This window comes from Salmo salar, chromosome ssa13 (assembly GCF_905237065.1).
Source record: "Salmo salar chromosome ssa13, Ssal_v3.1, whole genome shotgun sequence".
Lineage (NCBI taxonomy): Eukaryota > Metazoa > Chordata > Actinopteri > Salmoniformes > Salmonidae > Salmo > Salmo salar.
In genome coordinates, this window is record NC_059454.1 from 41,943,026 (window position 1) to 41,960,604 (window position 17,579).

The window sequence follows — 17,579 nt, forward strand, 5'->3', positions numbered from 1 at the left end:
ACCTCTCTGCACACTGAGGGTGTGGTGTACTACAGTAACCCCGAGAGATTCCTAGCTACTGCCTCCCACACACTCCATACAGCACATAGTGTCTTCTCAAGTATTCCACTTGACACATTGGTAAGAGCAAACACATTACACATATTACATCGTTTGTCCTCCTTGTCTGGACTCTATCCTCTTCTCTTCTGTTCTCTCTATCATTTCTCCTCCGTCCACCCTCTTTTGTTTTTCCTCATTTAATTGGTACTCTTTTAGTTCTCGCTCTAAGATTAGGGTTACGGTTATGGTTGTGGTTGGGGCTAGGGTTGAACGGGGATGTAGACATGAAGCTAGGGTTAGGGTTGTGGTTGGGGTTAGGGTTGAACGGGGATGTGGACATGAAGCTAGGGTTAGGGTTGTGGTTGGGGCTAGGGTTGAACGGGGATGTGGACATGAAGCTAGGGTTAGGGTTGTGGTTGGGGTTAGGGTTGAACGGGGATGTGGACATGAAGCTAGGGTTATGGTTGAACGGGGATGTAGACATGAAGCTAGGTTTAGGGTTGTGGTTGGGGCTAGGGTTGAACGGGGATGTGGACATGAAGCTAGGGTTATGGTTGTGGTTGGGGCTAGGGTTGAACGGGGATGTAGACATGAAGCTAGGGTTAGGGTTGTGGTTGGGGCTAGGGTTGAACGGGGATGTGGACATGAAGCTAGGGTTACGGTTGTGGTTGGGGCTAGGGTTGAACGGGGATGTGGACATGAAGCTAGGGTTACGGTTGTGGTTGGGGCTAGGGTTGAACGGGGATGTGGACATGAAGCTAGGATTATGGTTGAACGGGGATGTAGACATGAAGCTAGGGTTATGGTTGAACGGGGATGTAGACATGAAGCTAGGGTTAGGGTTGTGGTTGGGGCTAGGGTTGAACGGGATGTGGACATGAAGCTAGGGTTATGGTTGAACGGGGATGTGGACATGAAGCTAGGGTTAGGGTTGTGGTTGGGGCTAGGTTTAGGGTAATACTTTAAATAGACTGCTAAACAGTCAGATAATGGTACCTGAACTATCTGCACTGACTCTATCTTACACTGACCCTACGCACACTCACTAGACTTTATATACACACCATATACACACTCACACACACTACACTGTCACTCCCACACAAAACCCTCACACATTCAAACAATATACACTCACACACTTTTACACTCATCATATGCTGCTGCTACTCTGTTCTTTATATTACTCATATTATTATCTATCCTGATGTCTAGTCACTTTACCCTGCCTTCATGTACATATCTACCTCAAATACCTTATTATTATCTATCCTGATGCTTAGTCACTTTACCCTGCCTTCATGTACATATCTACCTCAAATACCTTATTATTATCTATCCTGATGTCTAGTCACTTTACCCTGCCTTCATGTACATATCTACCTCAAATACCTTATTATTATCTATCCTGATGTCTAGTCACTTTACCCTGCCTTCATGTACATATCTAACTCAAAAACCGTATTATTATCTATCCTGATGTCTAGTCACCTTACCCTGCCTTCATGTACATATCTAACTCAAAAACCTTATTATCTATCCTGATGTCTAGTCACCTTACCCTGCCTTCATGTACATATCTACCTCAAATACCTTATTATTATCTATCCTGATGCCTAGTCACTTTACCCTGCCTTCATGTACATATCTACCTCAAATACCTTATTATTATCTATCCTGATGTCTAGTCACTTTACCCTGCCTTCATGTACATATCTACCTCAAATACCTTATTATTATCTATCCTGATGTCTAGTCACTTTACCCTGCCTTCATGTACATATCTACCTCAAATACCTTATTATTATCTATCCTGATGTCTAGTCACCTTACTGGTACTCCCTGTATATAGCTCCACATTGATCTGGTACTGGTACACCCTGTATATAGCTCCACATTGATCTGGTACTGGTACTTCCTGTATATAACTCCACATTGATCTGGTACTGGTACTCCCTGTATATAGCTCCACATTGATCTGGTACTGTTGCTCCCTGTATGTAGCTCCACATTGATCTGGTACTGGTACTCCCTGTATATAGCTCCACATTGATCTGGTACTGGTACTTCCTGTATATAGCTCCATTCTTGTGTATTTTATTTTATTCCTCTTCTGTTAGTTACTATTTATTTTTAATCATTCTTTTTTTTAAACGTAGTATTGTTAGGAAAGGTTCGTAGTCAATTATTTCAGTATAAAGTCTACACCAGTTGTATTCAGCGCATGTGATAAATAACGTTTGATTTAATTTGATTTGTATCCTACTTTAAATCCTTGTCCTCTTTGGACCCGTGTGGTACTGGAGCTTCACTCTACCTGGCTCTCTCTTTGACCCAGGTTAGCACCGGTTCAATTTATCCACTATCCTTCCTTCTCACCTCTACTCTTTCCTTCTGTACTCTCCTCTCTCATCTTCCTCTACCCACTCCCTCCTCCTTTCCTCCACCCCTTCCTCCCTCTCCTCCACCCCTCCCTCCCTCTCCTCTCCTCTCCTCTCCTCACCGGTGAGGTGTGTGAGTCCCAGGTGCTGCAGTCCATTGGAGCCCTGCTTGGGGTAGTTGAGGAACACAGAGAGGGCGAAGCCCCGGTCGTACAGGCTGTTACCACGGATCACACGCAGCTGTTCCAGAGGCAGACGTCTGAAGTGGTTCATGGCGATTAGGATGTAGCCTGTTACCTCTCTGATGGTCTGGAGGGACAGGAGTTAGAATAAGGTCAGAGACAGTCACATTAACAGATCGCCTCGATTACCAGTGGAGGCCTGATGGACATCTCATGGACTAGAAGAAGAAGAAGAAGAAGATGACAACAACAACAAAAACAAGAACAAGAACAGAGAATAGAACAAAATGGCTGCTCTCTCACCCCTAGGAAGGAGAAGTCCCAGTCACTTTCTATCTGGGTGATCTCCAGGTTACCCATAATAATCTCGCAGCCTGTGTAGCGGTCCTTGATCAGGTTGTACTGGTTCTCCTGAGACCCGGTGGAGCTCAGCCCATTCTGGGTACCAGGACACACCACTGAGGAAACACACACGGGAAAGAAGGGACATCACACTACAGACGGTTTGTTGTCAGAGTTGTTCATATAATGAATCAGTCAAATTCCATAGCACTTTTCTACAAATACTTATGCCACAATGTGCTCAACAGAGCACCTGGACATTTGGATTCATCACGTTGATGAGTGATCTATAATTGTGATGAATAATCTATTGACACTTTGTCTGATGTTTTGTACATTGATATGTCTGAAACGTGTCTGTAGCAGTGTCTGTAGCTGTGTTTGACGTCATATCTGTTTATATGTCTGCAACATGTCTGGAGCAGGGTCTGTAGCTGTGTTTGATGTTATATCTGTTGATATGTCTGAAACATGTCTGTAGCAGTGTCTGTAGCTGTGTTTGATGTTATATCTGTTGATATGTCTTAAACATGTCTGTAGCGGTGTCTGTAGCTGTGTTTGATGTTATATCTGTTGATATGTCTGAAACGTGTCTGTAGCAGTGTCTGTAGCTGTGTTTGATGTTATATCTGTTGATATGTCTGAAACGTGTCTGTAGCAGTGTCTGTAGCTGTGTTTGATGTTATATCTGTTGATATGTCTGAAACGTGTCTGTAGCAGTGTTTAATGTTATATCTGTTGATATGTCTTAAAAGTTTCTGTAGCTGTGTTTAATGTTATATCTGTTGATATGTCTTAAAAGTGTCTGTAGCTGTGTTTGATGTTAAATCTGTTGATATGTCTGAAACGTGTCTGTAGCAGTGTCTGTAGCTGTGTTTGATGTGATATCTGTTGATATGTCTGAAACATGTCTGTAGCAGTGTTTGATGTTATATCTGTTGATATGTCTGAAACATATCTGTAGCAGTGTTTGATGTTATATCTGTTGATATGTCTGAAACATATCTGTAGCAGTGTCTGTAGCTGTGTTTGATGTTATATCTGTTGATATGTCTTAAACATGTCTGTAGCAGTGTCTGTAGCTGTGTTTGATGTTATATCTGTTGATATGTATGAAACGCGTCTGTAGCAGTGTTTGATGTTATATCTGTTGATATGTCTGAAACATGTCTGTAGCAGTGTCTGTAGCTGTGTTTGATGTTATATCTGTTGATATGTCTGAAACATGTCTGGAGCAGTGTCTGTAGCTGTGTTTGATGTTATATCTGTTGATATGTCTGAAACATGTCTGTAGCAGTGTCTGTAGCTGTGTTTGATGTTATATCTGTTGATATGTCTGAAACATGTCTGTAGCAGTGTTTGATGTTATATCTGTTGATATGACTGAAACGTGTCTGTAGCAGTGTCTGTAGCTGTGTTTGATGTGATATCTGTTGATATGTCTGAAACGTGTCTGTAGCAGTGTCTGTAGCTGTGTTTGATGTTATATCTGTTGATATGTCTGAAACGTGTCTGTAGCAGTGTTTAATGTTATATCTGTTGATATGTCTTAAAAGTGTCTGTAGCTGTGTTTAATGTTATATCTGTTGATATGTCTTAAAAGTGTCTGTAGCTGTGTTTGATGTTAAATCTGTTGATATGTCTGAAACGTGTCTGTAGCAGTGTCTGTAGCTGTGTTTGATGTGATATCTGTTGATATGTCTGAAACATGTCTGTAGCAGTGTTTGATGTTATATCTGTTGATATGTCTGAAGCATATCTGTAGCAGTGTTTGATGTTATATCTGTTGATATGTCTGAAACATATCTGTAGCAGTGTCTGTAGCTGTGTTTGATGTTATATCTGTTGATATGTCTTAAACATGTCTGTAGCAGTGTCTGTAGCTGTGTTTGATGTTATATCTGTTGATATGTATGAAACGCGTCTGTAGCAGTGTTTGATGTTATATCTGTTGATATGTCTGAAACATGTCTGTAGCAGTGTCTGTAGCTGTGTTTGATGTTATATCTGTTGATATGTCTGAAACATGTCTGTAGCAGTGTCTGTAGCTGTGTTTGATGTTATATCTGTTGATATGTCTGAAACGTGTCTGTAGCAGTGTCTGTAGCTGTGTTAGATGTTATATCTGCTGATATGTCTGAAACATATCTGTAGCAGTGTTTGATGTTATATCTGTTGATATGTCTTAAAAGTGTCTGTAGCTGTGTTTGATGTTAAATCTGTTGATATGTCTGAAACATGTCTGTAGCAGTGTCTGTAGCTGTGTTTGATGTTATATCTGTTGATATGTCTGAAACGTGTCTGTAGCAGTGTCTGTAGCTGTGTTTGATGTTATATCTGTTGATATGTCTGAAACGTGTCTGTAGCAGTGTTTAATGTTATATCTGTTGATATGTCTTAAAAGTTTCTGTAGCTGTGTTTAATGTTATATCTGTTGATATGTCTTAAAAGTGTCTGTAGCTGTGTTTGATGTTAAATCTGTTGATATGTCTGAAACGTGTCTGTAGCAGTGTCTGTAGCTGTGTTTGATGTGATATCTGTTGATATGTCTGAAACATGTCTGTAGCAGTGTTTGATGTTATATCTGTTGATATGTCTGAAACATATCTGTAGCAGTGTTTGATGTTATATCTGTTGATATGTCTGAAACATATCTGTAGCAGTGTCTGTAGCTGTGTTTGATGTTATATCTGTTGATATGTCTTAAACATGTCTGTAGCAGTGTCTGTAGCTGTGTTTGATGTTATATCTGTTGATATGTATGAAACGCGTCTGTAGCAGTGTTTGATGTTATATCTGTTGATATGTCTGAAACATGTCTGTAGCAGTGTCTGTAGCTGTGTTTGATGTTATATCTGTTGATATGTCTGAAACATGTCTGGAGCAGTGTCTGTAGCTGTGTTTGATGTTATATCTGTTGATATGTCTGAAACATGTCTGTAGCAGTGTCTGTAGCTGTGTTTGATGTTATATCTGTTGATATGTCTGAAACATGTCTGTAGCAGTGTTTGATGTTATATCTGTTGATATGACTGAAACGTGTCTGTAGCAGTGTCTGTAGCTGTGTTTGATGTGATATCTGTTGATATGTCTGAAACGTGTCTGTAGCAGTGTCTGTAGCTGTGTTTGATGTTATATCTGTTGATATGTCTGAAACGTGTCTGTAGCAGTGTTTAATGTTATATCTGTTGATATGTCTTAAAAGTGTCTGTAGCTGTGTTTAATGTTATATCTGTTGATATGTCTTAAAAGTGTCTGTAGCTGTGTTTGATGTTAAATCTGTTGATATGTCTGAAACGTGTCTGTAGCAGTGTCTGTAGCTGTGTTTGATGTGATATCTGTTGATATGTCTGAAACATGTCTGTAGCAGTGTTTGATGTTATATCTGTTGATATGTCTGAAGCATATCTGTAGCAGTGTTTGATGTTATATCTGTTGATATGTCTGAAACATATCTGTAGCAGTGTCTGTAGCTGTGTTTGATGTTATATCTGTTGATATGTCTTAAACATGTCTGTAGCAGTGTCTGTAGCTGTGTTTGATGTTATATCTGTTGATATGTATGAAACGCGCGTCTGTAGCAGTGTTTGATGTTATATCTGTTGATATGTCTGAAACATGTCTGTAGCAGTGTCTGTAGCTGTGTTTGATGTTATATCTGTTGATATGTCTGAAACATGTCTGTAGCAGTGTCTGTAGCTGTGTTTGATGTTATATCTGTTGATATGTCTGAAACGTGTCTGTAGCAGTGTCTGTAGCTGTGTTAGATGTTATATCTGCTGATATGTCTGAAACATATCTGTAGCAGTGTTTGATGTTATATCTGTTGATATGTCTTAAAAGTGTCTGTAGCTGTGTTTGATGTTAAATCTGTTGATATGTCTGAAACATGTCTGTAGCAGTGTCTGTAGCTGTGTTTGATGTTATATCTGTTGATATGTCTGAAACGCGTCTGTAGCAGTGTCTGTAGCTGTGTTTGATGTTATATCTGTTGATATGTCTGAAACGTGTCTGTAGCTGTGTTTGATGTTATATCTGTTGATATGTCTGAAACGTGTCTGGAGCAGTGTCTGTAGCTGTATTTGATGTTATATCTGTTGATATGTCTGAAACGTGTCTGTAGCAGTGTCTGTAGCTGTGTTTGATGTTATATCTGTTGATATGTCTGAAACGTGTCTGTAGCAGTGTCTGTAGCTGTGTTTGATGTTATATCTGTTGATATGTCTGAAACGTGTCTGTAGCAGTGTCTGTAGCTGTGTTTGATGTTATATCTGTTGATATGTCTTAAAAGTGTCTGTAGCTGTGTTTGATGTTAAATCTGTTGATATGTCTGAAACATGTCTGTAGCAGTGTCTGTAGCTGTGTTTGATGTTATATCTGTTGATATGTCTGAAACGCGTCTGTAGCAGTGTCTGTAGCTGTGTTTGATGTTATATCTGTTGATATGTCTGAAACGTGTCTGTAGCTGTGTTTGATGTTATATCTGTTGATATGTCTGAAACGTGTCTGGAGCAGTGTCTGTAGCTGTGTTTGATGTTATATCTGTTGATATGTCTGAAACGTGTCTGTAGCAGTGTCTGTAGCTGTGTTTGATGTTATATCTGTTGATATGTCTGAAACGTGTCTGTAGCAGTGTCTGTAGCTGTGTTTGATGTTATATCTGTTGATATGTCTGAAACATGTCTGGAGCAGTGTTTGATGTTATATCTGTTGATATGTCTGAAACGTGTCTGGAGCAGTGTTTGAAGCAGTGCAGGCCGTAACCCCTCTACATGTAGTGGACCAGGCCTGAGGCTGATAGAGGGTGGATGGGGCGGAACATGGTCTTGCCAGACAAAGAATAGCATTGTAAAGGTCTGAGCTATAAATGTGAACAGTGTGTCCCAGTCAGACTCCAAGTAAGAGTGATACAGTGACAGATAGTGTGTGTGTGTGTGTGTGTGTGTGTGTGTGTGTGTGTGTGTGTGTGTGTGTGTGTGTGTGTGTGTGTGTGTGTGTGTGTGTGTGTGTGTGTGTGTGTGTGTGTGTGTGTGTGTGTGTGTGTGTGTGCGTGATAGAGGACCCACAGTGCTGAGATCATGGTAATGGGACAAAAGGCCATGTGTGAGAGGAGAGTTCCAGTCTGGTCAAAGGAGGGGAGATAGAGAGGCAGGAAGGAGACATGGAGACCATCTCTTATTTACCACTTATAACAGTCACATTCACAGATATTGTGCAGTGTAAGCTGTACACATACACCGTAACATCTCTCTATGTGGTGCAGACACATTCATGGCGGATATGCATATGCTGAATGTGTAGGGAAGGCTCCTCCAATCGAAACAGCGTCACAACACCGTATTGACACAGTCTATCATATTTTGGCTACATTATGCATGCACATTGTGCATCTGCATATACGCGATAGTTGAGAAGGATATCCTTCCCCCAAAGGTCGACAATCCACAATCCACTGTCATCTAAATCTATTCCATAGCTATTCAACCCGAGCAGTTGCATGCGTGACTGGACACAATGAAATGAAACTGTTCTTCCTTATTAATACATTAGTCATTACCTTCAACTGTCTCGATTGTGTTGGCAGCTGTAGCTCACAATTGAATGGGAACACCTTATCATTACATCTGAACTTCAGCTTCTCGGGTGCTCTTCTTATCAGTAGCTTGTGAATGATATCAGAGGATGACTAACACATGGAGAGGTGAAGGTTGACAAGGATGGCTCTTAAAATGTTGAGAAGTCTCGGATCGTGCGCACTCGCATAGAAGGACGTATGCATGCGCACGTAGGTACATAGGCACGTACTTACGCACACACACACACACATCCTATGGGTAATCCATATCTTTGTACACTCGTTCATTCACACATACTCCTGAGCAAATATTGTCCCAGAAGAGGAGTGGAGTTAGAAACACAAAGCACCTAATCCAGCCACTGCACACACTGATTCGGGTTCAAAGGGCAGTTTTAGCCCTCTGCAAACACATAGATGGGAGTGTGGACTGGACAGGAAAAAAAGAGAGAGTGAGGAAAAATCCATCAGGAAGTAAAATATAGACGAATGCACGCGCACACAAGCACATATTCCTATTTTGCTGAATGCATCAAAGCATGCGCCACTGAAATGATCTCTTATCTACCAGAGAATTGGGATGTCGCGTTAATAACTACTCAATTCCAACATGAACTGCAAAATACACAAACTACAACCAACTATTGTATACACCCAACTCAGCGCTCCTCACTGGTAAACAACCGCCAACAGTCACTCAAAGCAACAAGTGCCATCATTTTGAATGAGCTAATTGACCTCCAGTGTTCTTTACAACAGGGGCAATAGACTCTCAGTGACTTGTGTCCCCTGACACAGGATATCAGCTCTGTGTGTATGGCACATTGCCAGCACTGGCTGAATGGCTGACATATTACTGCAATCAGAAAGGCTTATTACAGTGTGGTAATGGGTGTAACAAAAGTTCCCTCCTCTGAGAGAGAACAGAGCAGCTATCTGATCTCTAAAATAGAGGGAAGGGGGGAGTGAGAGAGATAGGGGAGAGACCGGAGATCGTAGGAGAGAGAGAGAGAGAGAGAGCGAGAGAGAGAGAGAGAGAGAGAGAGAGAGAGAGAGAGAGAGAGAGAGACAGAGAGCTGGAGCTAGAGTGAGAGAGACAGAGAGAGCGATAGAGAGAGAGAGAGAGAGAGAGGGAGAGAGAGAGAGAGAGAGAGAGACAGAGAGAGCGATAAAGAGAGAGAGAGCTAGAGCGAAAGAGAGAGAGAGAGACAGAGAGAGCGAGAGAGAGCATGTGCGACAAGAGCGAGAGAGAGAAAGAGAGGTAGAGAGAAAGAACAAGAACGGGAGAGTGAGAATGAAGAAAGAAAGATAGAAAGAAAAAGAGAGAAGGATATAGGTTTTGGTTAATGACTGAAACTGTCAACTGAACACGCCCCAAAAGGCGCTTAATGAGGCATATACTGAGTCAACCTTGTTATAGTCTACACACAATAGGACATTGTCTACCTTTACTGAGTCGACATGTTCTTGTCCCACAAAACATCCCATGGGATCCATTAAACCAACCAGAGGTTTCCCACTTTCAAGTGGATGAAACAGCACCTAAAACACTTAGGTGTATCATCATCTGAGTCCACCGCAACAACCTGACAAAAGCCTTGACTGATACTTGTTCTAGTGTTGGAGATGCTGACCTGTCACTGTCAGGGCCACAGGTACTTGTGCTGTTGTTCAGGTGTTCTACTCTGCTGTGACTCAAGAGGGCAAACAGGTGATTCCTCTACAGTCACCAAGACCAGGAGATAGACCAACACATCCTCTCACGTGAAACGGGAAAATAACAGTAAACAGTGTATCAGTGTTTTGTTACTTGTGGCGTTTTATGTTTTTGTGTGGGCCCCAGGAAGAATAGCTGCTGCTTCGGCAAAAGCTATTGGGGATCCGAATAAACCAAACCAAACTTTGGGAACAGGAATGCAACCTCTTGAGAAATAGACTTTTGTTTGTTTGTTTGTGTTTTTCTTTGTTTGTTTGTGTGTGTGTGTGTGTGTGTGTGTGTGTGTGTGTGTGTGTGTGTGTGTGTGTGTGTGTGTGTGTGTGTGTGTGTGTGTGTGTGTGTGTGTGTGTGTGTGTGTGTGGTTTGGTTTTACTATCCTTGTGGGTACCAGAAGTCTAGGATAGTAAAACAAGGAAAATGTGGACCAGTGGGGACATTTTGCTGGCTATTTTAGGGTAAGGGGTTAGGTTTAGGGTTACAACTAGGGTTAGGGTTAGGAGTTAGGAGATGGTTTAGTTTTAAGGTTAAGGTTATCGTTTGGTTAAGGGTTAAGGTTTAGGGGTTATGGAAAATAGGATTTTGAATGGGAATCAAGGATAGTAAAACAAACGTGTGTGTGTGATACATTCTCATGAAAATAATCAAAACAATTCAAGAACGCTTGATTAAAAGAGTATGAACAGCCTATAAACACTGAATTGGTTTCCTGGTTTACAACTCTATATGCAAAGTTTGTAGTTGATTTTTTGGCTATTTGATTTAGTGACACATATCACCATTCATAAAATCACCTACCTTCCTGTGTTTGAGACGACGTGTGCTGTAGACATGATATAAATATTACACACAGAACGGACACCTGACAACAGTCCATGCTTAGGTCCAAACCAGTCCAATAATAACCATGACCAGGTCGAGCAGGTCGGTTTAATCCCCAAGATGTCCTCGATTTGTTAATGAGACGTTTGTTTTTAAAGGCAATAAAGATCAGCAAATTATGGCTTCAATATAGATTTTCAGAAGACTCAAGTCCACTTTCAGTTGATGATAGGTCCAGGTTTCAGTATCACGATGACTTCAGCTTTGGAATACGTAGCCTAAAGTTAATTTACAATGTTCCAATATCTTGAAACAACAACAAAAAACATAAATTATTTTGATTTTTTGTTGTTGTTGATACAATTCTGATATGGTGCGTCAATTTCGGAGTTTGGCAAACGTGAACTAGTTTTTTTACGCTCAGCTCTCACTCCCTGGCGGTGAGCCACACCAGACAGCTCACTTGATTGGCCAGATCAGTTGGTTTTACCGATCGGGAGGTCGTTCCTTCTGAGCGCTGAGAAAATCAATTTCATGTGGCTACTGTAAAACATAACCAGAATATTTGCAACGAATAAAAGGTCAAGGATTCATCTGATATACAATTATATGAAAACAACCATATCTAGACAAATGTGTAAGTCAAATCACAGTAAATAAGCGTATTATAGTAATGGAATAAACCAGTTGATGGATCGTTTTTCAATCTGGTTATTGCTTGGGTGAATCCTGTCGTTAAAATGATTAGGCCTACACAGACATTCAGTTACTCAAATTGGTGAGAATAATAACACGTGTAGACTAATAACAACATACTTGCTTATCCATGAAAATACATCTTAAAGAAAAGCTTAGTAGGCTTCCGAAACTATATAAGAACTGTATTTAGCATAATCCTAAATGTGGGTATTTTTGTTCCATGTAGAGTATTTGGGATGGGACCAGTGTTACTTTCATTCAGTGTCAGGGTTAGGGTCTGAGTGGCTGTGCTGTCTCTATGCAGTGAAGGGCAGTACTGTTCTCCAGCCCTGTCAACTGGTTAATCAGTGCTGCTTTGATACGTATGGAGTAGCCTGTCACAATGGCATCATTGTCAAATGGTCAAGTGACATCTGATCCCAAACCCAGAACATAGAATCTATGCTACAGAAGGGAACACAGAACACACAACACAGAACACATAACAGGGCCAACATTCCATGGCATGTGACACTCTGAAAAGAGAGCCGCTAACTTCACAGGAAATAAATAGCTGGTTGTGATGAATATGTAACACACTGTTGTTATTTCCGTTTCCATAATGAAGGACTATAGATGAGCTGATGTAAAGATATATTCACACGCTTAGACAAAGCATAGTAGGTTGAACATGTGTAGGAGCAGTGGCATTTGACTGATGTACATGAGTTATAGACACTTATGATACTTATATTACAGACATACACTACCGTTCAAAAGTTTGGGGTCACTTATAAATGTCCTTGTTTTCCATGAAAACATACATGAAATGAGTTGCAAAATGAATAGGAAATATAGTCAAGACGTTGACAAGGTTAGAAATAATGATTTTTAATTGAAATAATAATTGTGTCCTTCAAACTTTGCTTTCGTCAAAGAATCCTCCACTTGCAGCAATTACAGCCTTGCAGACCTTTGGCATTCTAGTTGTCTATTTGTTGAGGTAATCTGAAGAGATTTCATCCCATGCTTCCTGAAGCACCTCCCACAAATTGGATTGGCTTGATGGGCACTTCTTACGTACCATACGGTCAAGCTGCTCCCTCAACAGTTCAATAGGGTTGAGATCCAGTGACTGTGCTGGCCACTCCATTATAGACAGAATACCAGCTGACTGCTTCTTCCATAAATAGTTGTTACATAGTTTGGAGCTGTGCTTTGGGTCATTGTCCTGTTGTAGGAGGACATTGGCTCCAATGAAGCCACAGGGTATGGCATGGCGTTGCTAAATGGAGTGATAGTCTTCCTTCTTCAAGATCCCTTTTACCCTGTACAAATCTCCCACTTTACCACCACCAAAGCACCCCCAGACCATCACATTGCCTCCACCATGATTGACAGGTGGCGTCAAGCACTCCTCCAGCATCTTTTCATTTTTTCTGCGTCTCGCGAATGTTCTTCTTTGTGTTCCGAACACCTCAAACGTAGATTTGTCTGTCCTTAACACTTTTTTTCAATCTTCCTCTGTGTTCTTTTGCCCATCTTAATCTTTTATTTTTATTGGCCAGTCTGAGATATGGCTTTTTCTTTGCAACTCTGCCTAGAAGGCCAGCATCCTGGAGTTGCCTTTTCACTGTTGACTTTGAGGCTGGTGTTTTGTGTGTACTATTTAATGAAGCTGCCAGTTGAGGACTTGTGAGGCATCTGTTTCTCAAACTAGACACTAATGTACTTGTCCTCTTGCTCAGTTGTGCACCGGGGCCTTCCACTCCTCTTTCTATTCTGGTTAGAGCCAGTTTGCGCTGTTCTTTGAAGGGAGTAGTACACAGCGTTGTACAAGATCTTCAGTTTCTTGGCAATTTCTCGCATGGAATAGCCTTTACTTCTCAAAACAAGAATAGATTGACGAGTTTCAGGAGAAAGTGCTTTGTTTCTGTCTATTTTGAGCCTGTAATCGAACCCACAAATGCTGATGATCCAGATTCTCAACTAGTCTAAAGAAGGCCACCTATGTAGATATTCCATTAAAAAATCAGCCGTTTCCAGCTACAATAGTCATTTACAACATTTGCACTGTATTTCTGATCAATTATATGTTATTTTAACAGACAAAAAATGTGACCCCAAACTTCTGAACGGTGGTGTATATAGACACTTATACAGTATTTATAGATTTGTTTCAAAAAACGTGTAAACATAGTATCTTATTCAAACAAATATGTTTACTTTAAAGTAATTTGACAATTTGAATAGTGGATCCACCTAGTGGCTGCAGGATGTGACCATTTCCCAATTCTCTCAAGGCCCGATTCTGACATAGGAAATTACGCCTTTCCTAGGCACTTCTCAGTAGTTGGTATTCAGACTTACCTTATGAAGGTGCATAACGGGCTTTGCAGGGGTGGTTCCCTTGTGCGCTCTGAATAAATGTAACTCAACTGCTGAAAACCCTCCCACTTGCTGGCCAACAGATTTTCTTGTAGAGTTTTCATTCAATAGAGTTTTCAGCAGTGGAGGCTCCTCGGAGGAGGAAGGGGAGGACCATCCTCCTCAGTGAATTTCATAAAATTAAAATAGTGAAACATTAAGAAAGTTATCCTTTTTAGATAACACTATACTAAATATATATTCACATCGAGAAATAATTTAATAAAACGTACCGTTTTGCAATGAAGGTCTACAGTAGCCTCAACAGCAATCTCTGGGGTAGCACCATGGTGTAGGCGAAGGACAGCTAGTTTCCGTCCTCCTTTGTGTACATTGACTTCAATACAAAACCTAGGAGGCTTATGGTTCTCACCCCCTTCCATAGACTTACACAGTAATTATGACATCTTCCGGGGGACGTCCTCCAACCTATCAGAGCTCCTGCAGCATGAACTGACATGTTGTTCACACAATCAAAGGATCACAGAATAAATCTAGTACTGAAAGCATAAGCTACAGCTAGCTAGCACTGCAGTACATAAAATGTGGTGAGTAGTTGACTCAAAGAGTGAAAAAAACAATAGTTGAACAGTTTTGAACAAATTAATTTCTTCAAAAATGAAGGAGAGGTAACAGAGAGGGAGAGAAATATTTCCTTGTATTTTTTTCCACTTTCGACGGGGCCCACCGTCGAACTGCTAAACTGCTTGCTGTACACTGTACTGCATGATTGTAGCGGGTTTACCAGCGCGTTAGTTCTAGCAGCTATGTTCACTATGACGTTAGCTAATATGGTGGCAATGACGTAGGCTGTGTGTAGCGGTTAGTGGTAAAGTTATGAAGGTTTGACTTGGAAAGGTTTTTCCGCCTGGTCACAGACAGCTGTTGTATTGTGCACTGAAGTCCACAATCAAAGGGAAAAGGTGAGTGGACGAGAGCGTGTAGATGTGAGAAGGACTTATACAATGAGCAAAGAAATCATGGTGTTTGTATGTGGCTGCTATGAAAGTGAACTGCCGATTATGTTGAAAAACTTTTCTTAACGGAAGCAAACATAACAAAACGTGGAAAAACATGCCTGAATTTGTCCAATAGAAACTCTAATTTGCAACTGTTGGATTAATGATGCAGGAAAGAGTGTGCAAGGCAGTATTGAATGTGTCACTGTCTGTCACCTTGATTATTTACATTTTTCTCTCGACCTGTGAACCTACATTGTATACTTTAATTCATAAGGTAGGTTGTAGCAACCTCATGATGGGTACAGGGACAATTAGAGTATCATGTAGTAGCCTAAACCTATGGATGTTACATTGAACTGGGTGAATGGAATATGATTGACAGTCATCCAATATGGAGTAATAGAATAAAAGGCCATGCTCATAAAAGAAATGGCACTGACCATCACTGGTTTTCAGTACATGTATCTTAAGCCATCCCTTTAAATATGGTGTACCTTTTAGTTCAAATTTTGTTTCTACAGACTCAATAGAATATATTGAGAGACCTGTTCAGAATATTAGGAATCCATAAAAGATACATCACAGCACAGTTGAAAAAAGATATGGCAAATACAAATAAAAAAATGGATGGTGTTAAGAGATAGATGGGAGGGATTGAGTGGACCTGAAGTGTGGGGAAAAAACAACTATTTATTTAATTTAACTAGGCAAGTCAGTTAAGGACAAATTATTATTTACAATGACGGCCTTCTTGTAAAGCTCCCCCAGCCAAACCCTCCCCTAACCCGGACAATGCTGGGCCAATTGTGCGCCGCCCTACGGGACTCCCGATCATGGCCGGTTGTGATACAGCCCGGGATCAAACCCGGGTCTGTAGTGACGTCTCTAGCACCGCGATCCAGTGCCTTAGACTGCTGCGCCACTCGGGAGACAAGATAACTAATGTACAATATACTGTGTCCGTAAAATGTACTGAGGTTCAGAACATTTTTAAACAGCACAGTTAAAAATATATGGCAAATAGAAATCCAAATGGATGGTCTTCAGAGATAGGCGGGAGGGGCTGAAGGTAGCTGAAGGATGGGATTAAAAACAAACAAAAGATAACTATTGTAAAATATATTGTGATTATCAGGAATCAAGGTAAGACCCAGATGCAGACACATCAAATTGACAATGGTTTAATATTCCAACAGGGGTAGGCAATAAACAGGTCAAGGCAGGCAGGGGTCAGTAAACCAGAGGTGGGGCAACGGTACCGGACGTCAGGCAGGCTCAGGGTCAGGGTAGGATGAGGTCAACAATCCAGAGGTGGGGCAAAGGCACAGGTCGGCAGGCAGGCTCAGGGTCAGGCAGAGTGGTCAGGCAGGCCGGCTCAGAGTCAGGACAGGCAAGGGTCAGGAGACATAGGGCGGTGAGACATAGGTTTGACTCTGGACACATGAAAGGTGGGATGTATACGAAGGGTACGGGGCAACAGAAGACGAACAACAGAGGGGCTAATAATCTTGGAGATGGGAAATGATCTGATAAACCAGGGGGAGAGTTTGCGGGATTCCACCCGGAGGGGCAGATACCTTCTGCCCGAGACGATACCGGGGAGTCGGGGTCCACTTGTCATCGATACCTGGAGGTAGTCTTGAGGAGGGCCGACCTGGCTCTCCTCCAGGTATGACAACAGTGGAGGACAAACATCTGGGCAGAAGTTACGCTGACCTCTTCCTCCGGCTCAGGGAAGAGTGGGGGCTGAGATTCCAGGGAACACTCAAACGGAGATAGGCCCGTGGCGGAGCAGGGAAAGGTGTTGCGGGCGTACTCGACCCACACCAACTGCTGGCTCCAGGAGGTGGGGTTGGTGGAGACCAGGCAGCACAGAGTAGTCTCAAGATCTTGGTAGGCTCACTCCGACTGGCCATTGGACTGGAACCAAGAGGACAGGCTGACCTGACAACCCAATGAGGTCACAGAACGCCTTCAAGAACCCGGATGAGAACTGAGGATCCCGGTTTTTGACCATGTCCACGGGCAGTCCATGGATCCGGAAGACATGCTGCACCATGAGCTGAGCTGTCTCCTTGGCCGAGGGTAGTTTGGGGAGAGGAATGAAGTGAGCGGCCTTGGAAAACTGGTCGACCACAGTCAGGATGGCAGTGTTGCCCTCAGATGGGTAGAGACCTGTGACGAAATCCAGGGATATGTGGGACCAGGGACATTGAGGGACAGGCAGTGGTTGCAGAAGACCAGCCAGAGCTTGTCGAGAAGTCTAATTCTGAGCACAGACCTTGCAGGGGGAGACAAACGCGGCGACATCCGGAACCATCGTAGGCCACCAAAAGCGTTGTCGCACAAAGGCCAGGGTCCGACGGGAGCCTGGGTGGCAGGCAAGCCTGGAGGAATGGGACCATTCCAGGACCGCAGAGCGGACAGTGTCAGACACAAACATTTGATTATCAG

The 17,579-nt window shown here is 42.0% G+C and overlaps 1 protein-coding gene across 2 annotated transcripts in view; it reads right to left on the reverse strand.

Moving 5' to 3' along the window:
• LOC106567054 (receptor tyrosine-protein kinase erbB-3) overlaps positions 1–11,504 on the reverse strand; it is a 32,108-nt gene extending 20,604 nt beyond the window's left edge. For both annotated transcript variants that reach the window (XM_014135888.2, XM_014135887.2), the window contains exons 1-3: positions 11,035–11,504; positions 2,909–3,063; positions 2,546–2,732 (exon numbers count right to left, since the gene is read on the reverse strand). In XM_014135888.2, coding sequence (XP_013991363.1) covers positions 2,546–2,732; positions 2,909–3,063; positions 11,035–11,113 — 421 coding nt within the window. In that variant the 5' untranslated portion in view covers positions 11,114–11,504. The remainder of the gene's footprint in view (positions 1–2,545; positions 2,733–2,908; positions 3,064–11,034) is intronic.
• Between the last annotated feature and the right edge of the window lie 6,075 nt (positions 11,505–17,579).